This window comes from Monodon monoceros, unplaced genomic scaffold (genome assembly GCF_005190385.1).
Source record: "Monodon monoceros isolate NGI ecotype Baffin Bay Population unplaced genomic scaffold, NGI_Narwhal_1 Super_Scaffold_15, whole genome shotgun sequence".
Taxonomy (NCBI): domain Eukaryota; kingdom Metazoa; phylum Chordata; class Mammalia; order Artiodactyla; family Monodontidae; genus Monodon; species Monodon monoceros.
In genome coordinates, this window is record NW_021703771.1 from 19361006 (window position 1) to 19381147 (window position 20142).

General features: G+C 38.0%; 2 protein-coding genes across 7 annotated transcripts in view; both read right to left on the reverse strand.

The window, feature by feature from the left end:
* The window catches only part of SNX14 (sorting nexin 14), a 66686-nt gene extending 65256 nt beyond the window's left edge, over positions 1-1430 (reverse strand). For 3 of the 4 annotated variants that reach the window (XM_029223617.1, XM_029223618.1, XM_029223616.1), the window contains exon 1: positions 1157-1430. In XM_029223617.1, coding sequence (XP_029079450.1) covers positions 1157-1296 — 140 coding nt within the window. In that variant the 5' untranslated portion in view covers positions 1297-1430. The remainder of the gene's footprint in view (positions 1-1156) is intronic. The other variant, XM_029223620.1, reaches the window with a different exon arrangement.
* A 17113-nt stretch (positions 1431-18543) lies between these two features.
* The window catches only part of SYNCRIP (synaptotagmin binding cytoplasmic RNA interacting protein), a 25921-nt gene continuing 24322 nt past the window's right edge, over positions 18544-20142 (reverse strand). For 2 of the 3 annotated variants that reach the window (XM_029223891.1, XM_029223893.1), the window contains one exon: positions 19801-20142. This exon is cut by the window's right edge and continues 13 nt beyond it. In XM_029223891.1, coding sequence (XP_029079724.1) covers positions 20114-20142 — 29 coding nt within the window. In that variant the 3' untranslated portion in view covers positions 19801-20113. The other variant, XM_029223892.1, reaches the window with a different exon arrangement.

A 20142-nucleotide genomic window follows, 5' to 3' on the forward strand; every position in this document is an offset into this window, starting at 1 on the left:
AATAATCGTATAAAGTTTACATGTTTTTCAGACTAAACCTGTTAATCTGGCTTGAAATACCTTCCACATGACAAAGCAAGTAAGTACTTAATATTTTCCACTCTCTTAAGGATTCCACTTCTTCCATACTCTTACAATCAAACATCTTGCCATGACAATCAAAGTACATTTTCCAGTAATATCAATCGCTGTTTAAACCTAATATTATATAAACCCAGAGTCAACTAATAAGAAAGCAAAGAGGCCAGGGAAGAAACCCAACTTCAACACAGTCACAGGAAACGGTTACCTTAGAGCAAAATTAAACTACCAAATTTCTTGTGAATGCTTCCCCGTTCCTATCCTTGGGGATTAACTACTTCCAGATAAAGAGTAAGGATGGCTGCACGCTCGAAACATCAGAGGAAACAGCATGCAGATGCTGTCGCTGACAACTGTCTCAGATTTCTTTCCACCGAATGCAAATCTGAAGATAATTCTAAAGGAACATTTCTCCACTACTTCCTATATCATCGCTGCCGTTTCTAGAAAATCTACCAGTCTATTTCAGGGGCAGAACCTTCCGTTTTCAAAATGTCAATTAAATTTACCAATTTTACTTTTCAGTCTTCCCTTTAGAACTATTCTAGAGATGATGGTACTATTTTGCTTTCTGACTTGGGTTCAGAAAATCTTTACGACCTTGCGCTGTAATCAACAACACTGCGGGAAAAGCCGTGATCGACTGTGATCTATATTGTGGGTGGCCGTGCGCGCGCGCGGTGAGAGCTAGGGGAGTGCGTCTAAACCTGCGACTGCGACAGGACCTTGCACCCTCCTCTATCAGCTGACCGTAACGCCCGGACAGATTTCATTCTGAAAAGCATCGTTGATGGAGGCCCAGGTTTTAAAAAATGGGTGAAAACAAGGGACGAATGGGGTCCGGGTGGCTGAGGAGGCGAGGCCTTGGGATAGGGGGTACTCGAGCCCAACCCCGCCCGCACTTCCGGGCTCCGGCGCCCAGCCCGGCTTCCCCAAGCCGCTCTCCCCTGAGGCCCCGCAGGCGGCCCCACGTCCCGCAGCTGCGCAGCCCGACGTTCTCGCGGCCTGCGTCCGCAGTTTCGGAGGAGAGCTGCCATCTGCCCCCCGCCCGGCTGGCTCGGCGCCGCCGCGTTACCTGTTGAGGAGCAGGGAGGCGGCGCTGAGGCAGAGCAGCAGGGAGCAGAACATCGGGTACTGGCGACAGATCTCGCGTCCTACGTCCAGCCGCAGACGCTGCTTCAGCTTCTCTCCCAACGTCCGCACCCAGGGCGCCATCTCCGTCGGCGTGGCTGAAGCTGCACTACAGACTGAGGCTGAGGTCGAGGCGACCCCCCATCAACCTCCCGCGTCTCCGCCCCCGGGCCGGGCAGCGGACCCAGACCGCCGGCGACCGGCGGACGGTCCGCCGGCTGCAGCTGCCCAAAGCCCCGCCCACGGGCTCCGCCGCGCGTGCGCGGCCGCGCCCCCATCCGCCTGGGGTTCAGCCGTACGACGTGTCTGCCGTAACCCGGCGCAAGGCCTGTCGGTCCCGCTGCTCAGCCCCCGGGTAGGAGCCACGCGCCGGCCTCCGGTGGAGGGCCCCGTTCCCCAGCTACCGGCCCTTTTCGGAAATCGGGGGGAAGCTGCAGCACCCAGTAACCACCTGTATTGCGGAGGAAAGACAGAAGGTTGTGCCCGAGCACAGGAGAAACTGCAGCCGCCCGCAGCCGTCGGGCCCTGCCTGCGGGACTCCCTGAGCTCGCGGGCCGCTGGGGACTGTAGTCTTTGTGACGCGCCCGCCAGCACTCTCCACGCCTCCACTCCGTAAGCTCAGCTCTACGTGGGGACAGGTCCAAGGTTTGCATGACGCCCAAATGGGAGGAGGGGGGACACCTCTCAGTCCTTATTTTGCACGGGCCGCGCGTGGGTGAGTAAAACAACCCTGGAACACGGAAGAGTCCAACCCACCGGGACGCCAGCCCTGCGAGAAAGCATCTTTTACGTGCTCACGGGCGAGGCAGACCTCAGTTCACTACAGCCCCGCGGGCCTAACCATAGCCCAGGTGTTTGGGTGAGGCAGCTTGAAAGGTTAGGTTGCATACCTCTTGTAGAGTGTCCTGCGGCTTTCGCTTTACTAAGGCATCACATTTCTAAATTTTAATTTCTGTATTCTCCGTTGCTTTGACAGATGCAGGAAGACAGTATCGTAATAATAAGTAAAATTTACTTAGGCGGCGCGCTAAGCACTTTCATTTAACCTTCACACATTCACCTCCGGACAGAGGTACTCTGGTTTTTCCTATTTTACAGCTAGATTACTGACATTACTGAGGGGGAGAGGAACTTGCTCAGAATCATATGCTAGCGAACCCTGGGTTGGAAGCCATTCTAACCCCAGAGCCGGTTCTCATGCTGTATGTCTTTTCTCTTTCTTAGTATCTTACCCTCCAAAGTGCGGAGACAGACAGGTTCAGAAATGATTTTCTAAAAACGTAAAAACCATGGTGTATGGACAGTTTAATGACTATTTTCCCATGTTATTATTCCGAATACATGGATCATCTTTATGCATTATTTTCCTTCAGAATGTACCATCCTTTATTATTGCCATTTAATTTCATTGATATTATGATTATTCCCACCCTTGATCACAAATTATACACATTTCTAATAACTTCTTTAGGATCAACATCAGTACAATTGCTGGATCAAAGAGTAAGAACATGATACATACTGTCAAATTTCTTCCTAGAATGGTTAGCCAGTTCCACAATGGTATAAAAGTATCAATTTCACTGATCCTCATCGTTAGGTATTGTTTAAACTAACATCGCAAATATATTGTAGGATTACTCTGTAACAACATCATTGGAAAGCTTAGGGCTTTTTTTTTGAGGTACATAAACATTTGTTTCACTTTTTCAACTTTTTTTTTTTTTAGTGTCTTTGAACTACGTATAACCCCTCGTTTATATGAACATTCTAGGGCTAAACTGAAGTATAAATAAAAGGTGTATGTTGAATTAATCTACATGCATCAAGTGCCTACTGTGGACTTGAGTACTTTATAATTGGGTAAGTTACTTTATTAAACTTGTTGGGAAGGTACATTGCCAATCTTTCTTTTTCTGTTTAAAAATTTTGCTTCTTGGGCTTCCCTGGTGGCGCAGTGGTTGAGAGTCCGCCTGCCGATGCAGGGGACACGGGTTCGTGCCCCAGTCGGGGAAGATCCCACATGCCGCGGAGCGGCTGGTCCCGTGAGCCATGGCCGCTGAGCCTGCGCGTCCGAAGCCTGTGCTCCACAATGGGAGAGGCCACAACAGTGAGAGGCCCGCGTACTGCAAAAAAAAAAAAAAAAAATTTGCTTCTTTATAGGCTCATTCTGAAATTCCTGTTCAACTTTTCACTGAGAGCCAGTACATTTTAATGATAAAATGTTTTCTGTTCTTTCATATTAGACATCTTTACAACATCCAACTAAAACTCCTTTCCCATATGATTTTCTTTGAAGGGGCAATTAGAATAAGCTAACTAGACAATAGACCAATTTAAATTTTCATATTGCTCTTATGCTCAGAAAAGGAAAAAATAAACTTATGCTATAAGAAAATTTTACAAAATCCCCACCTAAAAGAAGAAAAAAATTCCTATTGATCCAACTTCATCTAATGAAATAAAAGTTTTACTCCATCAAATGTTTTCTCTTTAAACTTATGGTCTGGTACCCACGTCAGAACTCATACACAGAGCTTGAATTTTTTTTTCCAACTTTTTATTAAAAGATACGAACTTCCTAGTGGGGATATGAGATATCCGTAATGAATCCTGGTTCTGAAATCAGCTTCACCTTCTACTGGCAAATTCTTTGAGCAAGGTTAACTTGATATATCTCAAACCTGGAATCCTCAACTCTAAAGTTACCTTCCTCAGAAGTTTTAAGGAAGATTAAATTGGGTGGAAAGTGCCTATTAAATGTCTTTGTACAATGCCTAATACAAAAAGTTTTATTTTATGGATTTATAAACATGACAAAAAAAGTCAATTAGCTTTATTTGGATTTCAACAACGTAAAATGACAATGACATGAAACCAAAGCTATGAGATACCTTACAGGAAACTGAGGTCCAAAGCGGTTTTTTTTTTTCCAAAGCGGTTTTTATTGCCTGCCCTCAAGTGTTAGACCTGCACTGTGCAATACTGCAGCCACTAGCCAGTATCTGGCTATTGAGCACTTGAAATGTGGCTAGTTTGAATTGACATGTGTTATTAGTGTAACACACCATCAGATTTTGAAAGCTTAGCATGAAAACAAGAATATAAAGTATCTAAACTTTTAAAAGCTGATTACATGTTAAACGATATTTTGGAAATAATGGGCTAAAAATTAATCTCTTGTGTTTCTTATTTTTGTAATGTGGCAACTAGAAAATTTTGAATTACATATGTGGATTGTGCTATATTTCTACTAGACGGTGCTGCTCCAGACTAGTGTTAGCTGTGGAGGGGCCAGTACAACTTAATGTGTAGACTTTTTATAAATGCCACAATTATCACACATTTGCAGACTACAAAAAGTAAAAAATAGTTGATAACGCATTCATCTAAAGGGCTCATAAACACCAAACTACAATATCTCCATTATTTTAATGAATATTTATTAGCAAATAAGTATAAGGCACTGTACTAAATGCGGTGGTAGAACCAATGATTTAGGTGTCTTCTGACCTCCAAAGGCTTACAATCTAGTGAAGGAGACATGTCACACATGAAAAATAATGTGTCACACATGAAAAATAATATACAGGACATATTTATATATAAAGTCTGTAATAATAGAAGTCTTTTTTAATGACAGGTGAGGGGAAAGGGAAATTTTCAGCTGGTGAGTATCAGGAAAGTCCTCTGGGAAGACAATAATTTGAGCAGACTAGGATTTATCTCTTTGCTTTCACCTAATTTTCAGCAGTTATGCAGCACTATGCAAAGTATTTAAAATGCTTCTACCTGATTAAACCTGATTCCCCCAACCCACCAACAAACTGCATAAATTGCTTTTTACATTGGTACAGGAATCTGAAAAGATGGTGTTGACTACCTGAATCCCAGTGATTGGGCCTACTTAACGCTGAGGACCCTGAATGTACACCAGGCTTTAACTGTCAAGGGCCAATGTTTGTGTGGCATATGTGTCAGGAAAAGGATAGAGGCATACTTACCCACTACCCCTTGGAGCCATTCAGTCCCTCCCTCTCACAGCTGCCTCCTGTAATATGGAGTATGCTTTCCTGTCACAGGTTTGGCATTTCTGAACCCCAGTTCCTCCGCCCCCCCACACCCTCCGCCCCCGAGTCTCAAAGCATCAAGGTTCTTGTTTTACCTTTTGTGGCATTTGTAATGTTACTTTTACAGTCTTAATTTTACATTTCATAATACCCTCTTCTCCCCACAACCTATCCCTATGTATCAACTTCTGGACATAATAATACCTGTAACAGGAACCATTAAACTGCCTTTTATACTTCGAGAAATGTTCCTTTCCTTGATTTTCAAAAAAAGGAAACTCATTACAATGGAGACTGTACAATTCAAGGAGGAGCATTAAGGGATTTTTGGATGGTAGTGCAAGATGTTCAAAATGCAGTTACAATTTCCATATTTAACCCCCACTTTTTTGTGTGATCGTGAAGTAAAACTTCCAATGGTAAGATATGAAGAACTACAGCTTTACAGAACCAGTGGATCAAAGAGATACTCTCTGGATAAAAGCTGTTTGAGCATGAAATTCTGGGCGGTCTCATTTTATCTTAGCAACAAAAATGAAGCATTTAATGTTTGTCATCTTATTTCTAAGATATGTTGGAATAACCATCCTCTTAAACCTCACTTTGATGTTAACAGGTCATAACTTCAGAAAATATAAATTATTAACTGATTAGGAACTGAAAATATATCCACCTGCCTGTTGATAAATGTTAAAGATTGGAAAAGGCACTTATAATCTAATACTACTACTCTTTGTATAAGATGGCCAATGTCTTTCTCATCTAAAAAGTTTTTTTAAAGTTACATAGGGACTTCTCCGGTGGCGCAGTGGTTAAGAATCCACCTACCAATGTAGGGGACAGGGGTTCAATCCCTGGTCTGGGAAGATCCCACATGCCACGGAGAAACTAAGCCCATGTGCCACAACTAGTGAGCCTGTGCTCTAGAGCCCGCGAGCCACAACTACTGAGCCCACAAGCTGCAACTACTCAAGCCCGCATGCCCTAGAGACCGTGCACTGCAACTACTGAAGCCGAGGCGCCTAGAGCCCATGCTCCACAACAAGAGAAGCCACCGCAATGAGAAGCCTGTGCACCGCAATGAAGAGTAGTCCCCGCTCTCCGCAACTAGAGAAAGCCCGCGTGCAGCAACGAAGACCCAACAAAGCCCAAAATAAAATTTAAAAAAAAGTTAAAGTTATCCTTTAAATAAGTAAAGCATTCCACCTTATTTCTTATGTTTACTATAGACACAATAGCTTTCTTTCATAAAGGAAAAATGCTAACTATATTCAGATGTTTAAATACAGCTTTCAACTGATTTCAGTAACTCCTGAAAATATTTTGGAAAGTCTTTGCAGTCGTTCCTCTTACCTCTCAGTAGCTGTTTTCTAAAATACAAAAACAAAAGCACTTTGACATGGTACATATAAACCACCATACAGCTAGGTAGGGTTGGTTCAGAATTGTGAAGATCACTAATATCGGTACTTCAATTCCAGTTCTAGTAAGGTTGCTACCAAAATAGTTAAAATCAATTTTTATCTTCACTTTTAAAAAGAAACTTTCTGTATTTTGGTAAACTGATTCCAGTTATTAAACAATCAATCAAAAACAAACATTAAACCCACAGAGCTTACCTGGTGGCGAAGTGGTTAAGAATCCGCCTGCCAATGCAGGGGTCACGGGTTCAAGCCCTAGTCCAGGAAGATCCCACGTGTCGTGGAGCAACGAAGCCCATGCGCCACAACTACTGAGCCCGCGCGCCTAGAGTCCGTGCTCCCAACAAGAGAAGCCACCGCAACTAAGAGTAGCCCCCGCTCGCCACAACTAGAGAAAGCCCATGCATAGCAACGATGACCCAACACAGCCAAAAATAAAACAAGAAAACCCCACAACTCAGTACAGTATATCTAAGTAGAAATATTTAATAAATTGGAAATTCTTACTAAAAAAAATTTTATTGGAAAATTGCCCTTGTATATTGAAAGACAGTTACCATTTAAATTTAGGGTTTTTAGCTCAGATGAACACATCTAAAACAGTCTGAATTTTGAGCACTATCAGAAAGTCATATGGCCTATACTCTTCAATTTTGTAAAAACAGTTCAAGATATATACTTACTTATTCAATATAATTAAGAACTATCCCAGATGTTCACTGAGCATTTCTATCACTTCTATTTTCAGTTTATATATATATATATATATGTAATTTAAAAGATTAGCTCACGTTCAGTTCTTTATATTTCTTGAGACTAAGAAAGCTTCTCCAAGAATGCCCACAGAAACATTGGTGGTAGGATTGGAGCAATTTTTGTAAAGCTTCAGAGTTAAGAGACAACAAATAGCCCTACCTAAACAGTCCTTTTCATGAACTGGATTTTCAAATGTTGATAACACATCACGTATTATCCCTAAATTAGTTTAAGCCTACTTACATATTCAGTCTCTGCCGAGTTTCATAGCTTTCTTCCCACTGTGTAAAGCAGCATATGAAGCTGTTACTGATCACAGTAGAGGATGGGAAATTGTAATTACCACATACACTGTTGACAGAAAATGAATTTGAAGGGTAGCAGCAATAATGAATATAATTTATTGTCTTAAATATAATGATTATTAATTTAAATGTTTCTGAAGATTCTTCTTGCAATTACAAAGCATAGAGATACCAGATTTTCAAATATTGCCAAATATTTTAAAACCATGGTTTTGCTCCTAAAGTTACCTTTAATCAGAGGTTAGTAGATTTGGGGTTTTGACTCATACATAAATAGCTATGTTACAAACCTGCACAAGCAATAAAGGAAAAAAACATCAGCTAACAGCCTTATATAAACTCCAGAAAGCCAGGACTTTTGATGTTCCCCTAACTGTACATGTTCCTCAGGGATACTTTGTTGATCATCACTTTAACGCACATACAGCAAGGAGACTTTACTATTTTCGCTGAAGAGGATTTTTGAGAGCTTGGCTTGGAAGGGTGGGTTGGGGACACACACTAATAAGACACCAGAAATGTGAAGTGAGCCAAAGAAAGACCAGGCCAGCAGTTTGCTTACAGGCAATACCAATGGAAGGTTAAGGTGAGAAGGATGAGCTCAGACCAAATTATAAAATTATAAATTACATATATGGCTTGCATTTTATTTTTACTAGACAGTGCTATTGTAGACATAGATATGGAGAGCCATTATAATGTGCCACTTACAAATCTGGAACCACTTAAGATCTTTGTAAATATAAAGTTCAGCCAGACCTGACCTGAACTTCTCAAAGGGTACAGTAGGACTTGGATAGAGAGGATTTTTAGGCCTATTCAGTAAGTCATCAAGTGTAACTGGATGTGATAAATTAACAGCATATAATCACTGACAGAGCAAAGCACTCTAACATGTACAGCAAAGAGCTGGAATGGCAAACCTGCATATAACAGATCAAGCCCTGACATTAAATCAGGAGTCCACACAGATGTGACACGAAGCTGGAAATACAGTTGAGATCAAGGAGACAAGTATAGAAGAAAAACGGGAAATAAGAACAGATAAGAACAGGATAGAGAATATTAAGATAACCAGCAAAATAGCAAGGAAAATTTTCAAGCAGAGTGATTCAATGCCTCAGAGAAGTTAAAGCTTTTCTCACAGATTATGGGATCTTAATTCCCTGACCAGGGATCAAACCCGGGCCCCGGCAGTGAAAACGCCAAGTCCTAACCACTGGACCGCCAGGAAATTCCCTAAAGCTTTAAAAAAATATAACTTTCATATCAGCCTACTGGTATCCTGTGAACAGTTCTTGAAAACAGAGGGGAGAAGAAAATCAACTTAAAAGGGGCATCATTCCAAAATCACCACGCTACCTAGGAAAAGGTGCAATAATATGCTTTATCCTGATAATGAAATACATGGTGTTTCAACTTAAAGACAGTTTACTAGGGACGGAGAGGAAGAGATTGCTGGTGCTTAGGAGAACACTTACACTCTATAATTTTTAGAAAATATTTGAATTATTATTAAAGCAAATTTGGGAGGCTGGTTTAGCAGTTAACCTGTCTTTTATTTCCTGATCAGGTTAATATATTTATTAGCTTTACACTAAATGAGTTTTGCCTAGAATTTCAGAACAGAGAGACCGAAGTAAATGAACACTAATTCTAAAACCTAAAAAACATACTAGCACAAAAGTAGATCCATATGGCTAATTTTAATTGACATCTTACACAGGTTGACTCTTAACTAGTACAACATTAACACACTAATTTAGGGAACTTGGAAATAACTTGAATAATGCTCTGTGAAGAGTTGAGAGTTTTATTACTCAGAATATATGGCTTTGAGAAAGGTTTGTCTTACCACTCTCTCCCTCAAATAGTAACTAAGTATCACAAAAATAATGTACCAGGAAATGTTCATAATATGTAAGGTATTACAGGGCAAATGAACAGTAATGTAACATTTCCTGCATTTTGTAAAACTAGGTCTTCACAACAAAAGTATGAATGAAATAAAGCAAAAAACTATCTAGGCAGAATTTTTTTTAAGTATTTTTTATTTTTTGGCTGCACCACACATGGGATCTCAGTTCCCCAACCAGGGATTGAACCTGTGCCACCTGCATTGGAAGCGAGCAGTTTTAACCACTAGACCACCAGGGAGGTCCCAGAATTTTTTTTTTTAACACAAGCTGTATCTCATAGAATGCTGAAAGCTAGAAAAATATCACAGTCTAATAGCATCTCTTTTTTACAGGAAAGTAAACTCAGGACCAAAGAGGTTATATTTGTGTTTGCTCAGTTCCTTTTATTAAATGTCTCAATGATTAAGAAAAAAATAATTTTGTTTTTCACCTGAAACTATTGGGGAAATAAGAGGGAGTATCTAAGTCATTGAAATTGTGAGACTACATCAACTCACAGTCTCTTGCTTTAGCAACCTGTACTTTTCTAAGTTTATATGAAAAGTGAATATAAACAGGCTACATCAGGCTTATTAGAATGGGAAAGCCCTATAAATACAAGAGATTAGTGTGTCTTATGTCCATCAATTTTAATTGAAACAGTCTAGGTACACTAGTTGAAACTAGTTCAAAACTTAGGCAAGATTTTTGGTACCAAAAACCTCGAAAGTCAGTTTCTCCCTTGATATCAACTAATTAATATTTACTATCATAAAACCTGTTAAAAATGGTTTTAAGGGAGGAGTTCCCTGATGGTCCAGTGGTTAGGACTCAGCGCTTTCACTGCCATGGCCCGAGTTCAATCCCTGGTCGGGGAACTGAGATCCTGCAAGCCACACAGTGCAGCCAAAAAAATAAATGGTTTTCATACCTGGAAGAGGTCCTTAAGGATAGGCAAAACGATCTAAAATGTTTGAACTACCATATTTAGATGGAAATGTTTTTTTAAGGATTTAGACCCTCTAATCAGCAAAGACAGAGCATATGACAAAAGTATAAAAGAATAGATTCCACAAGTAGGTTAACATGGACCCTCACCAAATCCCAGAACAACAAATCTGGAAAAGGTAGGTTTGAGACCCCTACCAAAATAAGGAATGTAGTCTCATTAACTACTAAAAGAAAATATATGAAGGTATGCTGTATTAAATGTAACTGGACAAAGAAAAAAAAAGAAAAAAAAAAAAAAAAAAAAGGAAATGAGAGTTCCCTGGTAGTCTAGGGATTTTTGGTGCTTTCACTGCCCTGGCCCGGGATCAATCCCTGGTCAGGGAACCAAGATCCCACAAGCCACACAGTGTGGCCAAAAAAAAAAAAAAAAGGATAAACCAAAATACTGCTCAACGGTTTCCTCTAAGATTCAGAAATTGTATGCTAAAATAAAATCTATCGTACTATTCCCAAAAAAAGGGCTTTCAAAATAATCTGCTTTGCTCAGTCAAGAATGCCACTAAGTTTGCATCCTTAGTCACAAAATGTCTTCTATATACCCATTAGCATGCTAGGTGCTGTTCTCTTTTCAAGTAAGATTTATTCCAACTTTTTTGTAGACAATTTATTTTAAATGAGCTGTCACGTGATTATACAGAGATTAAGGTGGTTTCTTCTAAGATAGTGTACACCATACTGTTGTATTTTACTACTCAGTTCTATTTTTAAACTATCACTTTTTATATTAATTTGCACAAATTAGTACAAAAGATGAAGAACTGAGGCTATGTTCATTTTGCAACCAGAGGACTGCAGGAAAAAGAGCCATTTTTCATGGGAGGGATGAGTGACTTCCGGAAAAGGCAAAACCTCTGGCTAGCAAGAGTGGAAAGGCAAGAAATTTAGGTGCCTGAGGGTTGCAGACCTGCTTTCAGGGTCTACCCACCTCCTCAAAGCAAATAACTCGCCCGCCTAGGAGGAGTCAGTGTTCCTACAATTGAGCACTCTGCTTCCTGGCACTGGAGGGGTAAGCTTGCCTGCCTACCTGCCTGCCTGCCCTCAAGGAAATGATAATAAAGCCTGTTAGTCCTTGTGTTCTCACACACACACACACACACACACACACACTACAGTCACCTGTCTCAGTGGATAGGCCCAGGAACACCAGACCACTTTGATCTTTCTTTCATAAATATGAAAAAAACAGAATCACCAAACATTTGAGAAAAAAATCAAAAGCACTGAAAGTAGATAACCAAAGTGAAGTAGTATTTCAATGCATTCTTTAAGAAACTGGTTATCTTTAAAAACTGACAGAATTCAAGAGTGAGCAAGACAGTCCATACATAATATGAGCCCACTCTACTGCTAAAATTTAAAATCACTATATGCCCCAGAAGAAAAAAAGTGACAGAAAAGTAAAGATAGTTAACAGGAATTGGGAAATGAAGGAAAAGAAAGTATTGAGTGTGCTGTTTCCCCATATAGTGAAGAGCAAACAGGTACTAGGTGTAGTTGAGGTAATCGACTGAACTTAAAACAGTTCAGAAAAAAAAGGAGGACTAGAGTAAGCCAAATGTCTCACAAGGGGTAAAAAAAAAATACTGCTTAAACTTAGTAATTAAAAGATATGAGGTTAACTACAATCAGAACTAAACAGAGTCATTCATCTCTGTTAACTGACTAGGGTGTGAGCAGAGAAGTAGACTTTCACATCCTGTGTTCTATCTTGTTTTCCAGGTATAAGTCTTTTAAATTTTCTTTAAAGTACTATCAAGTTAAAATATCAACTAAACATATTTAAGTATAAATACCACCTTTATCCATCAATACTCAAACAAGTAGGTATATATACTGTAGTGAGAAAATGCCTTAACTTCAGAGCCTCCCTTCTCAAGTGATTTAACTTCAACCAGCAACCAACTGTAAGGTACCTATTAAGACTATTCATATGGATGCAACCATGGCTTTATTTTAAAATAAGTATGGATTACGCTTAGAAATAGCTGTTCACAAGACGTTAATGTATAGTTACCTAGCCTTCATGCTTTTCTCAAGCATCACTACGTATCCTTTCCAAAGTGCTCTACATTAAGAACCTTACACAACTTTATGGACTCAAAACCTACTAGACTCATCAACAAAACAAGAATTCTATCTTGAAGTACTCCTTCCTCATAAAGAAGTATAGATGACGTTTGGTAGATGGATACTGTTTTGTTCAGCAGCTTGGAATTAAGCTGAACATCAACATAAAGAAATATTGTTGGGCTGGGCTGTCAATAATTAAATTGATATAAGAATTAATGCAGTCTATAAACCGACAGCTCCAAGACTTTTTTAATGTCAGACGATTTAAATGTGGATCTTCATGATCTTAATTTGCTTAAAACGTTAGTATTTCGTGTTCATTAATTTTTAAGCTTTCCATGTTGTGAATTAAGTGGCTCAAAACTTTTTATTCCTTCTTCAAGTTAACATGCCACAATTAAGCCCAATTCAGCAAATAAGCTAAACTGAAAATTTATTTCCACCAAACTAAAAAATATTTTGAAAAATATTTTTAAATGCCTAGCACCATTAAAAGATTTCCCTGCCCTGGAGGAGCTTCTATCCTAGGAGGCAAAAGAAACCATATAGAGAAGAAACAGAGTAACTTTAAAGAACAAGGAGTGGTAGTATTTCAAATAGACTAATCAAAAGACACTAAGCAGCAGGGAGGATAAGCCAAAGAAACCACAGCATCTGCTGCTGGGCCCCTAACTGCTGCTGCTGTCCTAAATGCTAAATGGATCCTCAGAAAACCATCAACTAAGAAAGTATAATTTTAGAATAAAAGCTTTTCATCCTGCTTTAATTCTACTTATAAATGAACCTGAAGTTAGGTAGGGTGCCTAGAAGAAATTACACCTGTCAATGTTGAAGGAGTCCTAGGAATTCAACTTACGCAAATTCACGTGAATTTTTACTATTTCAAGAAGATATTAAATTTTGCCAGAACTACCCTGCAATTACATATGCACGTGGCTGCAGAGAGCTGAAAAGTGTACTCCACCAATTTTTATACAGATGACCTTTGACATACTGCTCATTTCTGGTTTTCCTCCAAGCTCATTCCAAATATTAAGTATACTAAGAAACACAATTAGTATATATATGCTTTTCTAATTTCCCATGCGTTAAAATAAAGCAGTTTTAGAGGCCTAATTTTTGAGTCCTCCAATTAAAGCAACATGAATACCAATATATTAAAAAATATTCTCTTGAAAAATGACGTCGTAAGGGTTTTTACTCATGACATAGATGTACCTAGTTCTAGCAATTTTGTGTTCAAATGATGCAGTACTGGCATTTTCTAATTCACACAGGAAAAAATCAGGACACAAGTTGAAATGCAAAGTTGTTATACACATGGCATGATTATTCAAATTTCTTCATCTCATTTGAAATTAACAGCAATAGAGCCACACCAGATATAATGATCTTAGAACTCTTATGTCATGGTATGTTTCTGTACCTAGAAGACTAGCTTTTGGAATCTACAAAACTCTTTTCTACACATTTAGTACCGTGAACACGCCCTAATCACATTCTTTACTTAATCGGTGGTAATGGCTTGTCCACATCAAAACCTTTGTCCTTTGCCTTGGAAAAGTAGAAATTGTTTGTAGTTCATAAATGACAGATGTCAATTCCCTTAGGTATCCCAAAATTCTCTCCAAAACGTATTTTGTATCACAAGAATCCTTTCAGAATACAGACTGAAAGCCTAAAAAGGTGAAATGACAATTCATGTGCATTACAGATAGCAGCTTCAGATTAGACTCATTAGAACTTGTTTTTAAACCACTCTACAAAGTAAAAAATCAGGTATTCACTGAAGCCTGTAGTAAATTATTCTAAAATAACCTTATCTTGATCTATTGCTTGTGTTAAAAAAAAAAAATTTCAGGAAACTTACAGTTGAAGACACTAATTTCCAAAGTGGTTTATTGGGACTTCGCCCTCACCCAAAAAGTCTTAATCAGCAGTCTTGACGTGAACAAGAAAAAAAAAGTACTAGTATGGCATCTGCACAGGGAGCCAAATAGGCAATGTAAATGGTTTTCAAAATCCCCTAGTAGTGTACAAGAATTTTCCAGGTATAAAACTTCCATGACTATTCTGAAATGACAAACACTTTTTTCAATCATTAGTATAAATGTTAGCAATCATAACACAAACTCTGCACTGACCTAAAAGGATCTTTGTCTTCATGAAGTGGCCAACACTACCTCCCCCCAAGATATCCTAGGGCTGAGCCAACACCTCCTGAACGTATTTAAAGTTCCCCATTCTTTGATAATGATTTGCCAACTTAGCTTAATAGAACACATTTTAAGCTCAATTTCACCTACCTAATCTCATTTGCGCAGTCACCTAAATGTGCAGCATTCTATTAAAGCAAAATAGTTTGTTCACTCCCCTCTCCTGTATTACTTACAACCTCCGTCACTCATCTCCAAACCTCCAGAGTGACAGAGAATGGAGCACTGAATGGTGGGGGCACGTTACCAGAAAAGCAGAGCCAAATTACCAGTAACTTCTTCATTGAGTCCACCGGCGTGTGTGTGACCACAGCATATTTTCATCGTCAATTAAAATTAAGTGGAGACCAACACTATACATTTATCCTATACAGCATCTCCCCATCATGTGCTTGAATTAGGGATCTTGGGGAATTTGTACCATTGGCTAGTTTCTTTGAATGTATGAGTAATTAAAAGGCGAAAGACTTCTAAAGATTCCAAGTGTCTATTTTAAAGCTGTTAAAGGAAAAACGATGGAGGACACCCACAATAATTCTTGGACTCCTGGAGATCCTAAGACATGCTACAAAAATAGGTCTTTATTCTTAGGAAAATATAGTCAGAGCTAGCTTCCTTATGCTATACATAAAATCTTAACATCAGAGGCAGTACAGATAGTACAGATAGTTTTTGAACTGATCTCCAAACAAGCACAAACCCACTACGTTGAAAAGAACAGGTAATTTGAGGTTTTTGGCAAAAGACAGTACTTCACACATCTAATCCAAATCAGAGAGCCTGCAGACAGTTTTCAGTGAGATAAAAGGAATGAAATAAATATAAATTCTACAGATAAATAAATGTAAGAGAATTTAAATAAGCTAACAGAACTAATTTTTTTTAATAAAAATACTAGTCAGGTACAAGCTTTTGTTTCTCAATGCCAGACTTCTAAATGTTTATCAGACTACTGTTAATATCATTAAAAACCTAATTTTGGACCAGGGCATTAGTTATAATACTGTTTTGCATTCATAAAAAAGATTTTTCAACTGAATGCTCCTGGTCCTGAAAAATATTTTAGGCATATTACTGAAGGCAGACTGTGGTACTAATAAAACTTACATCTTAAGTACTTTTTTAAAAAGTGACAAAAAAGTCCATCTAATTTGCCCACAGTTAAAAATGTCTTTAAACATCGTTTTATAATTAGCATCTCAAGAAAGTAGTGGCATGCCCTATTGAGTGGTATTACTGCGTAATTAATACTACACTTTGAAACACCATCCCCAGAAGTCTGTTCATTTTATGTACTGCTACTTCTTTATTCATTCATTTTATACCCACCACTGAATTCCTATGGTAAGATAAAAATTTTACAGTGTACATCACTGGGGAGAAAACAAACCATGGTGGGTATTCTTGGAAGTTTTAGGAACCTGAGCAATCATTTACTCCAGGGGGATAGCTCCCTCACCTAAATGCATGAAGTCCTTCTACTTTTTAATTTCTCCCCTTAAATAGACTATGTCATACTGGGGTTTTGTTTTTTTTGCTATGTTTCTGATCAACAGTGACTTTTGGCTTAGCGATCAAAAAAAAGCTGTCCTGAATGTGACAATTTTGCCCATCTAGCATGATGATATTCACCCTCATACAAGTCTTTTCAAATAGCTATATACAAGTGAATGCCCGAGGTAACCCCACCAATCCATTCCTATGTTGTTCCTAGTTTATCATGAAGAAAGTGTATTTTCTTAAATCAGACTTGCAGTAATTGGTAGATAAATTTCTCATGATGCTACAATGGCCATCATGAGTGTGCAACCGCTCTTTTTGTGCTAAATCCACCACCCCCCCCATTTCTAACATCTGATTCAGTCACAATGCTGGAAAACCTTCCACAAAATGCATGTTTGGGAAAATATATCGAACACAATTTTCTCACAAAGCAACTTTCTAAAAACTGATTAAAGTGATGATCACTTTTGATTGCCAAGTAGTCTGCAGAAACAAAATCTTGCGTCTGCTTTGGTTAGGTAACTCAAGTTTTCTTTTTTAACAATCAGAATGCTTTAAGGATACATTTTTCACCCCAAGGAAGGGACTTGACTCTTGGATTTAAGACCCATTCCTTGACAATATATACAAAATTTCTTTAACTTGTCATCTGTCCATTCTTTGAAGCTGTCAAAGCCAAGAACCCATAAACAAATCACAAATAGCAATAACCTACATTAGTTAACATTCCCCTTTTTAACATGTTGACATTTTTACTAAAGGATTCGTTATTTTTGCATTTCCATTTTTCATATCCCATGACATTCCATAAAAATTGCATTATTGCTTTATAGGCCACACAACATTCAAAAGTATGTTTATATGCATTGCCTGTTTTCCTTGATCTGATAAGAGTTTGATACTGATTTTACTACAGAAATTTAAGTTTGAAAATACCAGTTAGTATTTCTTCTCAGTACTTAATTGTTCACATCACTAATCACTACATGCATATTTAGCTCTGATTATATTGCTCAAAAACTGCACCCATTATCAGAACAGTGCAAATGATTATTTAATTTTAAAAGTAATTATAATGGCTTAAATTCAGTTAGTCAAATGAACACTGTCAAGTGATTTCACTTGAGTGTGTATATATTTCATCACCACTGTTTACATTACCCATCAATTCTTCACAATTTTTTAATATCAGTTTTCCCTCCCAAATCCCCAAACTAAGAATGCCAAATAGTCTTGGAAACCCACAGCTCCACATTTTAATGTTTTCTTAAGAACACATTTGTGAACTCACAAAAATGTTCATCTTTCAACTTTGACAATGCAGTTACTTAAGTCAAACAAACTTGTTCTAAAATCCCAACAAATAATTCTGAGAATTAACTTAAACACCTTGACAGTGTCCCTTAAAAAGGGTATGACAGTAAAGTGCCAATAGGCATGGCAATGACCTCTTTGATGGGATCATTTATTTAACTCCTTGGAACTGGGAAATGCCAGCAGCAAGGATTACACTGAGATTCAATTTTACTGAAGGCTACATTTAGTTTACCCACTTTCCACAACCTATTATACTCATTGTATGTTAGAATGAAATGTAAATGTTCTGTGTAGCCCTCAAACTTACACTAAGATTTGAGAGAGATGTACTTTAAAAAAGCACGGGGTAATATATAAAATCAGTGGCAAAAAGTTTCATTAAGCACCAGGAACTAATTTTTGTCACCCCATACTCATTTTGTAGGTAATGTTTCAATAACCGGCAAGGCACATTTACATATATTCCAATGAATACTTATTGACAAATTTTAAATTACACTCTATATCCCAGCTATCCCAGTAACTGACATACAACATACTAAAATGGTTTATTAAGATAACATAAAAAAAAACCAATTAATGTGAAACATACAGGCTATTGGCAACCACTATCTAAAATTATGTAAGTACAAATAAACATACTGAAATGTGTGCATTTCTAAGTTTTTAAACCAGAATATTTCTATACTAACACACATTTATATTAATGACACATAAAAAAAATAAAAACTTTATTACAAAAATAAGTTACACTCGCCTCCAGCTTACAGTATAAAACAATTTTATTTGCAGGAATGCAAAATGATTGTTTGCCATGAGCAGTTTGAACATATGACATGTCTAATTTTCTTGTTAAATTTGCATTTACTGGGGAAACTGGTGTGTATAAAACCTTAATTAAGTATAAGCTCTGATCTTCATCATGGTGCCTATTGGGTATGTGATATAACTGCAGTATCCCTTTGGGGAAGGGGAAAAGGGATTTCTTTATACCAAGTCTCAATTAAACTATAATTTCACTTCTGACTTTAAACTATCAATTTAGGACTTGGCAAAAAATTTTTTGAGGGTGATTCAATAGAGGATGCTTCACCACTGAACACTCACTGTCATCAAGGTGCTTTAGAAAATTAAAAACATAGCACAAATGATTGTACTCTATTCTACAAGTTATCATGACCTGCATAAGAAATGGAAAAGCTGATTCACGTTTTTGCAGTGATCAGCAATAAGAAATGCACTAATGAAACATACCTTTTACCTAAAAAGCTAAACTACAGCCGTATACTAATTTCTATGATTTATGAAAAAACTTCAAAATATCCAAATGTCAGGCTTTGCTGTACAATTGTCAGTTTTAGTCTGACTTTTTATAAAGGGACACTGCAGTATTTAGTACAAGTTCGGATGCACTTTTTTTGAACATCTGATGTCTTACAAAAGTAACATCTTGCTAAACTATTATACATCCAAATAACTACAATATCTGAAGAAGCAAGGCTGCTTTTTCAGCCACAAAATACGACAAAAGCAAGGCCTGTTATGATGGTCATGAGGAAGTCTTACAAGCCTCTGAAACTAAAGGCAACTAAGAATGTTACATTTGGTATATTAAAATCTTACCCTCATATCATTTAACAAGCCTTGCTTTTATCTACAAAGATTTTCTATGTACAGTACAGACAGGGTATAGTTCAATCCTCTGCTACTGAGGTAGTTAACCAACCCTTTAAAAAAGGTTCTGAAAAGAACCACTATCTGGAATGCCTGACTAACCAGCTCTGATGATTACACCTGAAACTGCATATCTGAACACAATTCAAAAGTGATTACTATAAAAAAGATATAGACAATCATGATTAACCTTGGTGAGCAGAAATAAAATTTAAGGATACCAACAATGGCATTCATCTATACCACTGCAATAAAATTTAAATGCACAAATTCAAGAGAATATTTCAGAAAACCAATGCTGGGATCCTTAATTTAAAAAAACAGGGGAAAAATCTACTTAGAGCAGATTTTTTAAAGAGAAGAACTTTATTCTTTATTAAGATACCATGCTAGAAGTTATGAAGAATTTCTGTTGGAACACATTTGGAAAATAGAGTAGCTTTAGTTTAATAACTTGCACTGCAGAGAAAATTGTTAAAGAAATTCATATCAAAGTCCAAGTATTAGTTCAATGTCCTGTATTTGATTCCATGATCTTCATAGGAAGGTCTTCTGCAATAGAATATGCTCCTATACAGCCGAGATATTTAAGGTTGCTTGATTTCCTTACCATTACTCCACTGCAAGCTTCTGGTGTAATCCCACATAGCAAGTCAGTCTTCATTGTAACAGGTCAGGACCGGCCTCGA